This window comes from Gambusia affinis, linkage group LG14 (genome assembly GCF_019740435.1).
Source record: "Gambusia affinis linkage group LG14, SWU_Gaff_1.0, whole genome shotgun sequence".
In the NCBI taxonomy this organism is placed as follows: domain Eukaryota; kingdom Metazoa; phylum Chordata; class Actinopteri; order Cyprinodontiformes; family Poeciliidae; genus Gambusia; species Gambusia affinis.
In genome coordinates, this window is record NC_057881.1 from 14,340,435 (window position 1) to 14,354,904 (window position 14,470).

The 14,470-nt window shown below is 40.2% G+C and overlaps 1 protein-coding gene across 2 annotated transcripts in view; it reads right to left on the reverse strand.

The window, feature by feature from the left end:
* LOC122843657 overlaps nt 1–14,470 on the reverse strand; it is a 37,869-nt gene that overhangs the window by 18,056 nt on the left and 5,343 nt on the right. For both annotated transcript variants that reach the window (XM_044138580.1, XM_044138579.1), the window contains exons 2-7: nt 3,505–3,573; nt 2,182–2,206; nt 2,033–2,050; nt 1,782–1,850; nt 216–352; nt 13–129 (exon numbers count right to left, since the gene is read on the reverse strand). In XM_044138580.1, coding sequence (XP_043994515.1) covers nt 13–129; nt 216–352; nt 1,782–1,850; nt 2,033–2,050; nt 2,182–2,206; nt 3,505–3,573 — 435 coding nt within the window. The remainder of the gene's footprint in view (nt 1–12; nt 130–215; nt 353–1,781; nt 1,851–2,032; nt 2,051–2,181; nt 2,207–3,504; nt 3,574–14,470) is intronic.

Genomic DNA, 14,470 nt, shown 5'->3' on the forward strand with positions numbered 1-14,470 from the left:
CAGAATACCAACCTGCAAGGTTTGAAGCTCAGATTTTCTGCTTTCCCTTTTGAGCTTCCACCCCAGAAGGGTCAGCATGTCCATGTCTTGTTTCCAGGAGAAACTCAAATAATCTGGGTTTGTATATACCTTGAAATATATATATATTTATTTATGGTCAACACCTCACTCTAGATTTTCATTTAAATAGTCATTTAAGGATGTTTAATACTTACAAAGTAGTGAAAGCAGTGGCTTTCTGAAGATGTGTGGGATAAAATCGTGTTCCTGGAGCATTTATCATTACAAACATGGCAGAGGTAAAAACTTGAATCAGGATTTTGACTGAAACACAGAGTGATCAGGGACAGGCCTGAAAGAAAATAGAAATACAACAATTACCTCCAACTGAAATAAAACCTCTTAGTAAACCACAAATACACAAAACAGTCTGCAATGTGCAACCAGACAAGGTGTAAACAAAAAAATAAAACTTGGGCTCATTTAGTGTTTCAAAGTACGAGGTGTGAGGTCAGGAACCAGGAGGTCATGACCTATGCACAACCAAATGTTGTCAATGTACTTTGCTTAAAGAAACTCTGCAACAATAAACACTCACTATAGGGATTTCATAAAGAACAAGAAGAGAAAGAATAAAAATCCACAACAGGAGCAACTGCTGGTGTCAAGAAACAATTCTAGGAAAAATTATTCTTCCCCCTTATCATGTTACTCTGTTTTCACTTTTTATTACAGACCTAAGCACTTTAGATCAAACTCCTTTTCATATCAGACAAAAATCCAAAGCAAATACAATACACAGTATTGTATTAAATATTTTAAAAACATTGAAAATGTTTTTAAATATCGGCCCTATGAGAAAAGTATTCTCTCACCCCATGAATTACTCATCATTATCCATGTTATTTCTTCAATTTCCCACCAAACGCGACAAATAATCTATTATTATTGGGGGTGTAAAGTGTTAGAGCACCAGGACATCCTGTGCTATACTAGTTCAATACTGCTTCATTACTTTCCATCACACCATTGTTACAGTTCAACGTTTATTTAATAAGATCCCAGAAAAGCACCAAAGTGACTAGAGGTTTCTCCGAGTGCATGGCGTGTAGAGTAGCAGAGCCTCGCCTCTCTCCCACCTGCTGCAAAGCAATGCCACTAAGCCAGGGGTGTCAAACGGCAGTCCTCGAGGGCCGCTGTCCTGCAACTTTTAGATGTGCCTCCGCTGCACCACACCTGAATAGTATAATTAGGTCATTAGCAAGGCTTTGGAGAACTGGTCTACACAAGGAGGAGGTAATTAAGCCATTTCATTCCAGTGTTTTGTACCTGTGGCACATCTAAAAACTGCAGGACAGCGGCCCTTGAGGACTGGAGCTTGACACCCCTGCACTAAGCAGACTCAACAAATGTTCCCACACTTTTACCTTGATTACAAGCGAGTTAAACTCTGTGACTCAGAATTATTTAGGTGACAAAATCAGACTCACATGAAATGGTAAAAAAAAAAGAAAAAAAAAAAGAGCACAAACCATTATGAAGCTAATCATGCACTGACACAATAGCCTGCCAGCTCCAAGTGATATGTTTATTAAGCAGCTTCAGGTTGGCTTTATCCAGCTAATATCTAAATATATTCAGTTATTGTAGCTGACTTGTATACATGTTTAAAAAGTCAAAATATGATATAGATAGCATTCTTATAGCTATTACACTTTGTAGCAGCAAAAAAAATAGGTCAATATGTAGTACAGGAAATGGAGAAACTGGGGCATACTCACCAACAGTAGATTTCTGACACTCAAATTGTTTGTTTTTTGGATCCACAAATGCAATGTAGGGTATCCGGTCTTAAAAAGAAATATTACAGATTAATGTAAAATTTAATTTTAAAATTAACAGTAAGAACGTTATAATATACTCTTGATTTTTTTAGCTAAATATGTATTTTTTTTATTTATTAAAAAGCAAAAAAATAAAAATAAAAAAATCAGATGTGGTCAAAACTATGAAACACAAAAAATTTACTTACAATTGCAGGATATGCGTCCTTAAGAAAGGAGGAACATTTTGAAAAAAAAAAGAAAAAAAAAAGGCATTTTAATACACAAAATATTCACAAAACATGCACAAAGGACATTGTGAAACAGACACAAGGCAGCTAAACAGAGTGAATGTTACCTTTTTGGAAAACATCTTGAAGCTTCTGGAAAACAGTAAAGATAAATTTAATTAAAAGGCCATTCTCAAGAGCTTGTCTTTTTCTGGCACTTTCAAATTTCAGTAAGATAGGCATCATTTTTCTTCATTTCTGTTTAATTTGGTATTGTCATCTTACTGTAAAACAAGGTGCAATTTGAATATAAAACACATTTCAATCAGTCCAGGTTTTTCTGAAAATTACACAGAGGTAAAGATTTTAGAGGAAACCTAAAGTCGTGTCAAAGTCACATGCTACAGTGTATGAGTCACTTCCATTTGAACCACTTTAGAAAAAAAAGGTTACAAGTCAAAATATTACGTTTCTGTCTAAAAAATAATCAAAATATACTTGTGTTTTAGTAACAATTCAAAAAGAGTTTTTCACAAAGTGATTTATTTGTGAAGCTTTATGTTGTTGCGCACTAGCCAGCACCACCCACGTCTGCTACCAGAAAACCCCTAAACCCCTCGAGTCTTGCTCTAAGTTATGGTTTTTGGGATAATCTGTTTAAGCTGATGTCAAGATCTAGCCACTAACTAGCTACTATTCTGGTGTCACGCCCTTCTTGAGGTAATGGAGTAACCAACTGAGTAGCCTCGCAGATGCATCATTTCAAGAACCACACCTGTTAACAGCAACTCTTCGTCTCATTTATAACTAGCACAAACTAGCCTTTCATCAGGCTACATTAAATTTAGCAGCTCATCATAAGCTCCAAGGGCATTATTTGAAATCAGCTTAAGTCCTCCTCTGGACAGACAAAAGACACATTTTGCCGTTGTCCTCTGGATGGTTCAGCTTCTCATTTACTGTGAATTCCTTGTCCATCGACCAAGTCTGTTGCAACAAATTGAGATCTCTACAGGGGAGTTAAGGACGGCAGTCTAATCTGGAACCATGAATGAGGGCTGTTTAACTCCCTCTGTGACTCATTTCTCCTTTTCAATCGCCATCTGGAGTTACTCCCAAATTCACTCTTGCTTAATTTCCGAGTTCCTCTTTGTTGTTCTGCATTCTTTGTTCTGTTCTGACCCTAGCTGACTTGTACCTTTGACATACTTACAGCACAGTACTAAGGTTGCAAAGTATTCCAACACACATTGCAATTACATTTCATTCTTATAAGATTAATTACAGAATTACTTTAAGCAGAAACATAAGGATTAAGAAAGGTATGTTAATTAGTATGCTCTCAATACTTTGTTTAAGGTCCTTTTCCCACGAATTACTGCATCAACGCAGTCTTTTTTTCTTTAACACAAACCGAAACAAAACACTTAAAGATTAACTGCAACTCTCACCTGTTGATGTATTTTTGTAGTCATATGTTGCTTAAAACGATGCAGCTCTACAAATCTTTTGCAACAGATCTAAAAAAAATAAATAAAATGGGGTCAGATGATATAAAAATTAGATTAGTCATGCAATTATACAAAAGTGGTACATAAAAACATGAGTAAAATTAAACCAGAACAAATATAATCATACAACAATCAGGGTCAAAGCAGAGGAAAGAGTAAACAAGTTGTGAACGCTACAATCTGGAAGAAATAGTGCCTTATTTTTTTTACAGCAGAATAATGATTAGTTTTGTCCTGAACAGCGAGCAACTGCTAGGAAAAACATGAACTTGAAAATAAGTTGAAAGATTTACTGAAACATTGTTTTTAAACAGTTCTGTAGCCTTGCTGACATTCTGCAGGAAAACTCTATTGAGGGTGCATTTATAATATCCTTCCATCCATCCATCCATCCATCCATCCATCTTCTTCCGCTTATCCGGGGTCGGGTCGCGGGGGTAGCAGCTTCAGAAGAGAGGCCCAGACTTCCCTCTCCCCATCCACTTGCTCCTCCGGAGGAATCCCAAGGCGTTCCCAGGCCAGCCGAGAGACATAGTCCCTCCAGCGTGTCCTGGGTCTTCCTCGGGGCCTCCTCCCGGTGGGTCGTGCCCGGAACGCCTCACCAGGGAGGCGTCCAGGAGGCATCCTGACCAGATGCCCGAGCCACCTCAACTGGCTCCTCTCGACGTAAAGGAGCAGCGGCTCTACTCTGAGTCCCTCCCGGATGACTGAGCTTCTCACCCAATCTCTAAGGAAGAGCCCAGCCACCCTACGGAGAAAACCCATTTCGGCCGCTTGTATCCGCGATCTCGTTTTTTCGGTCATGACCCAAAGCTCATGACCATAGATGAGGGGGGGATCGTAGATCGACCGGTAAATCGAGAGCTTCGCTTTTTGGCTCAGCTCTCTCTTCACCACGACGGACCGGTACAGCGCCCGCTTGACTGCAGACGCTGCGCCAATCTGCCTGTCGATCTCCCGCTCCCTTCTTCCTCCATTCGTGAACAAGATCCCGAGATGCTTGAACTCCTCATTTATAATAAGCTTTAATAAGAAGAAACTATTTAGAGAGGGACAATGTACAGATCAAACACAACTAACCATTTTGATGCACCTTAATATATTGTAGCATAAGCTAATTTGTATTTACAGCCCCTTTGAATTGGGGAAACAAGTGGGAAATTATTGAAATTAGCATGTCAACGTTTTTGATCAAGCCACTTACAGTCGGCATAGGACTCCTTTCATGAAAACCAATGTCTGATCTCCACTTAGTTTCGATGAAGAATTATGTATGCGCATGAAAACAATTACCAATAACTATGCACACAGCATCTAACTTTACATAAAACAATGCCATATCTTACAACGACGGTCAGTGTTCTTTCTCCTTCTCCCTTCTTGCTGTGACACGTACATGAACTATGCCATACCCATGCGACCAAAACGCAGCGGCGTAGGAATCATGATGTGGGATTTTTTGGTGTGCCTTTCAAACTCTGGTCTGAAGTTTATTTGTTAACGTCGACTGGTTTAAATGCGTGAGAAATGATAGTCCGCCTCGCTTTACTTATCCGCCCTCCAAGTTAAGTGCGAGTTCTTTATTTTAGAAAAATCTTTATACACCAGTAATAGTGACAACAAAGTGGGTCTAAAGTTGATGTATTGAACTAGGTGCGAGGTTGGGAGTACGCACCAATCACACTGTAAGTTCCTCTGCACACTGGCCGCCTCGTGCCATCAGTGTGACCACCTAAGTAGGTGTCAAGTATAAAAGCTAAAAAATAAATGAATAAAAAAAATTGCTCGGCTTACTCAAGCTCACTGCAAATCCTAAATATGATTTAATATATAGACGCATTTTTACAGGTTTGGGTGGTGCGTGCAGTGAGAACGTGAGCGCATATCTTTGAGAACAATGTGTGGTGTGTGCATTTGAAGGGGCAGTATTTCACTTAGAAGTCGTTCTTATGAGCACGTGATGCACAGTTCCACCAGGTGTTTGCAAATTTCTCCTGACTAGTCTTAAGGAGCTGAGTGGGTAGTTGTAACGAGGAAGTTTGGAAACTGCAGCTTCGAGGACTTTTGTCCCCAAAGGCTGCGCTCCTTCCCCCCAAGCATTTTGCGCAGCTGTACGGTTGCCAAGGAAAATTCAAGGATTTCTCAAAAATGCATTAAAGAATCAAAGCAAAACTCCAGGTCTGTTTTTGATAAGAGAACAACATGATGTACAGCTCAAAAAAGTTGATTTTATCCATGTTGGGTCTATTTTAGTTCCTAACCTGCAAGGAATCAACCAGAGACAAATTACTTTTCTGCAGAAAAGGGAAGCTGAGCCAGACGCGGAGAACCGCCGTCAAACACTGTCTGTGGTCAACTCCGTTGGCTCTCAGTCCCCAACTGCCTTTTATTATAATTACAAAGAAAGAGGTTGGCTTTTTCACACAATGGATCAAAGACCTTAACTACAGGATGATCTGGAACCTTCTCTTGACATGCCCTTACAAGGACACGAGGCTGACCATTACCAATCAGTTTCACAGGAAGCTGATAAAACAATCAGCCAAGGACCACAGTAGCTAAAAAGATAGTAGATTGATCAAATCAGCTGAGGACACAGGAATGTGTAAATGTTTCTAGCCTCCAGGCAAACATCCTAAAAACAGTTAATGATGTACTACAAAGGAAATAAACTAAGTAAGAAGCTAAGTAAAAATCACACAGAATAATAATATGAAAACATAACCTTTCAAAATAAATTCATAAGTAGATAAACCTAAATAAAAGAATTCTTCTAACAATCCAATACTGCCCCTTTAAACCTCACACTTGCTTGCTCAATGAATATTCTGGCTCCAAGACTATGCTTGCAACTTGATAAAGTTAATTTAAATGAATCACAGGACCAGTTAAAGGTAGGTCTCTTTTCAGAGTACTTGTTGCAAATACTGCATTTGCTTGGTTAAATAATCTTCTAATCAAAATACCGCACCAAACAACAGACATTACAAAACAAAGAAAACTTAAATAGAAAGAAATACTTAAAAATTCCTTGGATGCAAAATTCCTTTAAACATATAAATACTTGTTGTCCATTTTATGACATAAGACTTGTGCTTTACGATTAAATAGGTTAATCCCATTCATGCACTATTCACACACTGATGATAGCAAGCTATGGATTGTAGCCACAGCTGGCGTGGAGAAGCCTACTATATCACACCATCAGCTCTTCTGCCCACCACCAGCAGGGATGGTAGGTGAGGTATCTATCCAAATGGCACAAGGCCATAATAATAATAAATAAATAATCACACATCAGTGGACACATAATCAGCTCAAAGCATGGCAGAGATTGACATGACTCCCTGATCACTGTATGCTTCATCTCATACCAAACTACTGACACAAAATAAAAACCTCAAAGCAAGCGGCCAGAAGTGATGAATCAAAACTTGTGTCACACAACTGATTTGACTGCACAAATTGTAGTCCGTTTACATCTTCAACCACAGCCATGTGCAAACCAAGACGTCACACTTACAACAATAATAAACCCTGAAGAACCTGTATAGAGAAAAAGAAACTTACAGCAGTTGGGACCGGGGCTAGCATCTGCAGACAAGAAACAAGCTAACCAAGAGTACCTTTTAGGGAAAAGAAGCCATGGTAAAAAGTAAAAAAAAAAAACCTGCTTCTTAACCAATGATGCGGCAGCAGTTTGGAGGTGCCATCACTAACTAACAGAACCCATCTCCTCACACTGTAATGACCCCCACTTTCCAACTGGCTGACAACTTTGACAGATTCTTGTTCATGTCTGAAAACCAGTAAGACACCTCCAACCCATTTGGCCACCAGCAACTCTACCAACTATTCTCCCTCAGGTCCTCTACTTACATCAAAGATCTCAGAAGAAAATGTAAAATAACTCTCAGCATCAAAAGACCAGGAAAGCTACAGGAGCTGATGATAATGCTGCCAACTTGGAACCACACTCCATTCTGTTTCACCTTGATCCCCCAGGATATACCAGAATCCAACCAAGCCAATTTCAGTTTGGTCTTAAATTGAATACCACCAACCCAGGTATCTCCACCAGAAGCTCAACCATTTCACAGTAGTGGCTTCTTGCCATTACTGGGTCACAAGCTTCCTAACTGGCCACCAGAAGAAAGCTTGTAGCTTCTTGCTGCTGGAGACTACAATGAAGTACAATGAAGAGTCAGATCTGCAGATACAATCAGTACCGTCATCCCTCCATCCAGTATTAATAGGGGTCAAGGGAGGATAACATATCTGCAGATACCACACATGCTTGACTAGAACAGGTTTAGACTTTTACCTTCAAGTTGGGGCTACAAAGCACCATTTGCAAAAATGCTTTTTTGCCAAGCATTTTTGGTTTAAGTCATCTCTCTAGTCAACACAAAGAATACCTTACAGCCCATCGTTTACAACCTCTCCTTCTGTTCACTAATCGGCCAGGTTGAAACTCTACCAGAGTCCATGTCAGCAGGAGGAAGCTCAGACTGAGTTGTGAATGGAGGGGAAGAGTATAGGAAGGCAATGGTCAGAGTAGCCTACTGGCACTCTTCTCTCAGTTGTGTCAGATGACTGTTCACACTGGGTCAGGTTCTCCCAGAGGGGTCTTAAAGTTAAAATAAATTTTACTTTCCAATGCTTCAACATGCCCTTCTAGGAGAAGAGATTGCTCCAAAGTCAGTGACATGATAGTCACCTGTAGTTTTCTCTCAAAGGGTAAACAACTTGGGTATGAATGTGAGCAAACTGTTTTAGTAAAAGCAAATTAAATTTGTACATACATTTTAAGGTAAAGGCCCTTGCCACCCACCTTTGAGAACAGTTTTTGCAGGTTTTCTCATAATATTAATCAGAATACCAAGTACAGAATGTATCAGTACAGTATTAAAAAAATAATAATGCAAACCACTAAAACCAAACCACAGCCTATGCTAACACATAACAGCTAACTTTGTCTCAAAGTTTTGAATCTGGTCCTTGGACTCAGTCTTCATTGCAGTGATGGTGGTCAGCCAAATGAGTAGTGTCCTTTGAGAAGTTATGTTCCCTCCACTGGTTTCCCTCACATTTCTTGTATTTCAGGAAACAGTGCAATGCTGATTATTTATTAAAAATAATTGCTCTGAAGTTACACAAATGAACAGATCATGCCTTTTGAATTATTTTCAAACTGGGGAAGAAAAAAATAATAGTTTGGTGTGAAAGAATCTTATACATCATTACCCATTTACAGAAAGACAATGTGAAAAGTGTGGCTTAGATTGGCAAATAACTTGGTAAGCTAAAACTGGTCAATTGTGGTCACAAGCCATGCAATCATTGACTCACCAACTGCTAAAATTAATCAATTCTTTGGTAGGATTTTTGTACAATTGTACAAAAAAAATCCGAAGTTAATCAGCTGTGAATGGGTTATCAAAATTTGTTCAAAACATCACAATTAAAGAAAATCAAGAGAAAACAGAATATAGTATACAAGCAAAAAAAATAATAAAATACAGTCACCATTGAAGGGACACTCTGCCAAGAGTTACTAAACTGATAAATTCATTAAATGGGTCTATATGAAAAAGAATTTAAAGATTAGCATTGTCCTCAGTCTGAGCCAAGGCAGATTTATTTTTGTTTTCTGAATTTACTAATGAAGTGTACAAGTAATTTGCCAGAGTCTCTCTTAGAAATGATGATCCCAAATGACAAGAATAACAGATGAGCAAATGCACAATAGCAGGCCAGGTACACTTTAAAAATCAGTTTTGAAACTTCTTTTTCTGATCCACAGAAAAAAGAAAAAAAAAGAACAGGTGACACTGAACATCATGACTAACGTTACCAATTAGACAACTGATCAAGATAACAAATCTATATCAAACATAACAGACATAACGTTTGTAACGCATATGTACAATCATTTTTGTGTTTTTGTTTGTTTTTTCACCATAACCACACAAATGAACAGATCATGTGTGATCTGTTCAAACTTCATCCAAATTGTCAATATTCAAGGATTTCCATCAATAAACACATTTGTTTTGACAGGAAGATCAATACTAAATCAACTTCCACATCCATGTTTTCTCCACATAATATTATGATTTCTGTCTAGCTCTACACAACTGTCATTTACCACAACAGTTTTTGAGTTAAGACAAATCCAAATGTTCAGTTGTCACCGAATTCCCTTTTAGGTTTGCCATTGTTGTCCAAATGGTAATAGCCCAGTGTAATGTGTTGAGTTCTTCTCGTTTCCTCCCTTGTCCTGGTCCGTGCATGCGTCTCATGCTATTTTATATAATTTTAAGGAATTTTGAGTTTCAATTTTAAGGAATTATTAACTTAAAACATTAACACATAAGTTGGTTTTGCAGCATTTTGGTGCAAACATTGAAGGATCTTAGCTTCCTCAAGAAGTACAGTCTCTTCTGCCCCTTCTTATAGACGGCTTCACTGCTGTGTCTCCAGTCCAGTCTATTGTCAAGGCGAACACCAAAGCATTCATCTTCTTCAACCACCTCCACTTCTCCCATGATGGTGTTATGGAATTTTCATTTAATAAAGAATGAGAATCTGTTTCAGTAATTAGAGAAAAATTAATCTTTGACTTTAAGTTTCTTCATTCGAAGGCAAAAGCGTTCAAAGACCCGTCTCACTGAATGGAGTCAGGAGAAGAGCCCTTATCAACACACATCACATGGTAAAATAGCCACAGCAAAAAACAAAAACAAAAGGCACACCCAAAGTCTGATCTTATCTCTATTGCCAGATGGACCATCCCTCACCATCATTAATCCCACGCCATGACAAAGCAGTCCACCAGCTTTCTGTACTCAGCTTCCTGTCCATCTTTGATACACCTGACAACTGCAGAGTCATCCGAGTTTATGTATATGTCAGAGTATATGTCATCTGAGATGACATAAGTCGGACTGTGCTGGAAGTCTGAAGTGTACAGTGAAAAGCAATGGTAAGAGTACAGTTCCTTGTGGCGCTCTTGTGTCGCTGACCACATGGTAAGACACCTCTTCGGTCCCATAAACTGTGATCCATTTGTCAAGTAGTCATAGATCCAGGCGACTGTTGAGGAATCAGGCAGAATGTGTTCCACAACAGTGGAACCTTCTCTTGAGTCAGGCTAAGGTTGAAGAGATGTTGCAGAATCCCAGAAAGCTGCTGTGCACAGGCCTTCAAGACTCTGGGGCTGACACCATCCGGACCTGGAGCCTTTTTCTGGTTTAGTCTCTCCAACTGCCTCTTCACCCGACTTCTAGATACAGAAAACTGGGAGGGGAAGCAAAGAGAGCAGCAGCATCTTCTGATTTGGATGAAGACAAATTTGTGGAAGCAGAAGAGTACATGACTGAGGTGGAAGATGGGACGTCTGAGGTTTGACAGGAAAGCAGTGGGTCAGAGGAAGGTGAGATATCTGCATGGATGAGGACAGGAGAGGATGATGATGATGATGATGAGCTTGTTCCCGAGCTGAACTTGTTGGAAAATGTGTCCAGCTCATTTGCTCTGTCCAGACTTCAATCTATCTGATGTTCCTTTTGTTTGAAGCCTTTAATCTTCATCCCTGACCACTCATCTATGATATTGTTCCTCTGCAGCTTATTCTCCAGCTTCTTCTTGTACTTCCCCTTGCTGCCTCTAATATTGACTTTGAGCTGCTTCTGTATACTCCTCAATAACTCCCTGTCTCATTCCGTAAAGGCTCTTTTTTCTTGCTTAAAAGTTTCTTTAGGTCACTGGTGATCCAGGGTTTGTTATTCGGGAACCATTTCACTCTTCCAGTGGGGATGGTGCTGTCCACACAGAAATATATAGTCAGTCACATACTCAGTCATGGCACTGATGTCATCTCCATGTGACTGGCAGAGATTAGTCCAAGATGCTTCATAACAAGCCTGGAGGGGCCCTTCTGCTTCCTGTGACCATTTCCTAACAGCCATCTTCCTAAGAAGCAGCCTCTTCACCAGGAGAGAAGCAAGAGTTCAATGTCTGGACTGTAGAGACGACACTTCACAGTAACATGTCCTGGATGACACCATCTATCTTTCACAAACACTACTAATCCACCTCCCTTCTTTTTCTAGCTACTCTTTAAATCTCTGTCTGCTCGTAGAGTCAGTAAGCCTGGCAGAAAGACATTGATGTTGGGACAGTCCTGTAGCCATGTCTCCGTAAAACACATAATACTGCATTCCTTATAATCTTGGTGAGTCTTTGTCAGGGCTTGAAGTTCATCCATTCATTTTGACGTTGCTATGGTGTCTTAACAACGGCAGCCTATCCCAAACTGTGAGCATTTGATTGTTTTTACCATTATTGAATTTTTGCAGTAATTTTTATATTAATTTTAGAACTGAACATGACAGTTCGCCGGTCTGGACTATTTCTTCTTATGAACTTTTTAAAAGGGTCTATTTACATTTACGTCGAGCAGCTATGCCAGACTCCCCCGCTAGAATTGCATCAGCAGACGCCAGTAAGGCAAGAAGGCCTCCTGCATGGAGTTAAACCTGATATACCACCTGAGCTGCGCATAAAAAGACGACAAGGCTGCCGGGCTGGTGTGAAGCTCACTGGCCAACAAAATGGGAGATAGAAGTGTCTCTCCAGGACACAGAAAGCATACAAGGAATGTAGCATCATGTACTTTTCTGAAACGTGGCTACATGATCAGACGCCTGGCTCAGCGGTAGCCCTCCCCGGGTTCAATACCATCCGTGCTGACAGAGACACCAACACCAGCGGCAAGTGCAGAGGACGCAGATTGGCTGTCATTGTTTATTCCAATTGGTGCAATCTGGGTCATATTCATGTCAAAACTCATATTTTGTGACGTGGTGCAGAAAGAACCAACTTCTGCTTAATGGAAACAAAACCAAGGAAGTGGTTGTCAGTTTCTGCAACAAGAAAACACATTTACTCCCAACCTCTATCTCAGGGGCAGATGTGGCGCCGGTTCAATCCTACAAGTATCTTGGTGTTACACTAGACTGGAAGCTACAGTGGACTATGAACACTGATTTGCTCTACAAAAAGGCCATGAGGAGACTATTTACAATGGAAGCTCAAGTCTTTTAACATCTGCAGTAGGATGCTCTTCATGTGCTATCAGTCATCACCAGCTAGTTTCATCTTCAATGCAATGGTGGGATGCAATGAAAGACTCAAACTTAAACTGATCTGCAACAAGAAAACACATTTACTCCCAACCTCTATCTCAGGGGCAGATGTGGCGCCGGTTCAATCCTACAAGTACCTTGGTGTTACACTAGACTGGAAGCTACAGTGGACTATGAACACTGATTTGCTCTACAAAAAGGCCATGAGGAGACTATTTACAATGGAAGCTCAAGTCTTTTAACATCTGCAGTAGGATGCTCTTCATGTGCTATCAGTCATCACCAGCTAGTTTCATCTTCAATGCAATGGTGGGATGCAATGAAAGACTCAAACTTAAACTGATAAAGGCTGAGTCAGTTGTAGGGATCAAAGTACAGCTCCACTGAAAGAGGTGATGAGAATGTTGAAGATCGGAGCTATCAAGGATAACCTCTTTTATCCCCTCAACAGTGCGATGGACAGCCTGAGGAGCAGACATAGCCAAAGATTACGTCAGCCCAGCTATGCTAAAGAACGCTACAACAAGTCCTTTCTACACGAGGCTATCAGACTATATAATTCATACATAGTCTCTAGAGCTGTGTTTTAAATCCATCCATCCATTTTCTGTTCACCCTTGTCCCTAATGGGGTCAGGAGGGTTGCTGGTGCCTATCTCCAGCAACGTTCCGGGCGAGAGGCAGGGTACACCCTGGACAGGTCACCAGTCTGTTGCAGGGCAACACAGAAACATACAGGCCACACAACCATTCACACACACACTCACACCTAGGGAGAATTTAGAGAGACCAATTAACCTGACAGTCATGTTTTTGCACTGTGGAAGGAAGCCAGAGAACCCGGAGAGAACCCACCATGCACAGGGAGAACATGCAAACTCCATGCAGAAAGACCCCAGGCCGGGAATCGAACCCAGGACCTTCTTGCTGCAAGGCAACAGCTCTACCAACTGTGCCACTGTGCAGCCCGTGTTTTAAATGATGATTATACATTTAATGTACTGAGCAATATGTGTGTGTCCTTAAGACCAAAACATCAACATTGCACATCAATTGTGGAAAAAAAAAGTAGCAAAGAAAATGGTATAAAAGCAATGCACAGATACAAACAGAAAGTCAAACGTTCCCCAAGTTAAGTCAACCTAACAACCAGTTTTATTTTTTATCACAAGTATGCCAGCTTAAATAGAAAACAGATGACCTGAAGTGCCACCAGAAAGTATTAACATGCAACCCTTCACTATTTGTAAAAAAAAAAAAAAAAGTTCAGTAGTTTTTCCACCTCTAAGAGCTAAGCGTAATCTGTGTTCACACCGCAGCCTGAAGTGACCCAATTCTGATTTTTTTAACGTAATGCAACCTGTATTTGATCTTTTCATGAACAACACAGGTTGGATTCTTTTCGAATGCGACACAGACCACTTGGGTATCCAATACGCACCAGATTCAAATGCTACCTAACATCCAGGTCGCATTCATCCGACTTGCACGTCACCGACACTCGACAAATGTCAGTATTCTGCGCCGTGATATGAGCAAGTGGGAAGAAAAACCAACAACCGTGACGGATTATAATGAGGATTAAGTTGTTAATATGCTTTCTCCAGTCGGATAACGACTTCAAATATGTAAGCTATGCTCCACCTTTAACATCCATGTTTACTTCTGCAAACAATGACCACTTCTTTTTATGGCAGTTGGCAGAACATTGACCTTATTGCACATGTGGGACATTTTCAGGTTGTTTGCCCGTTC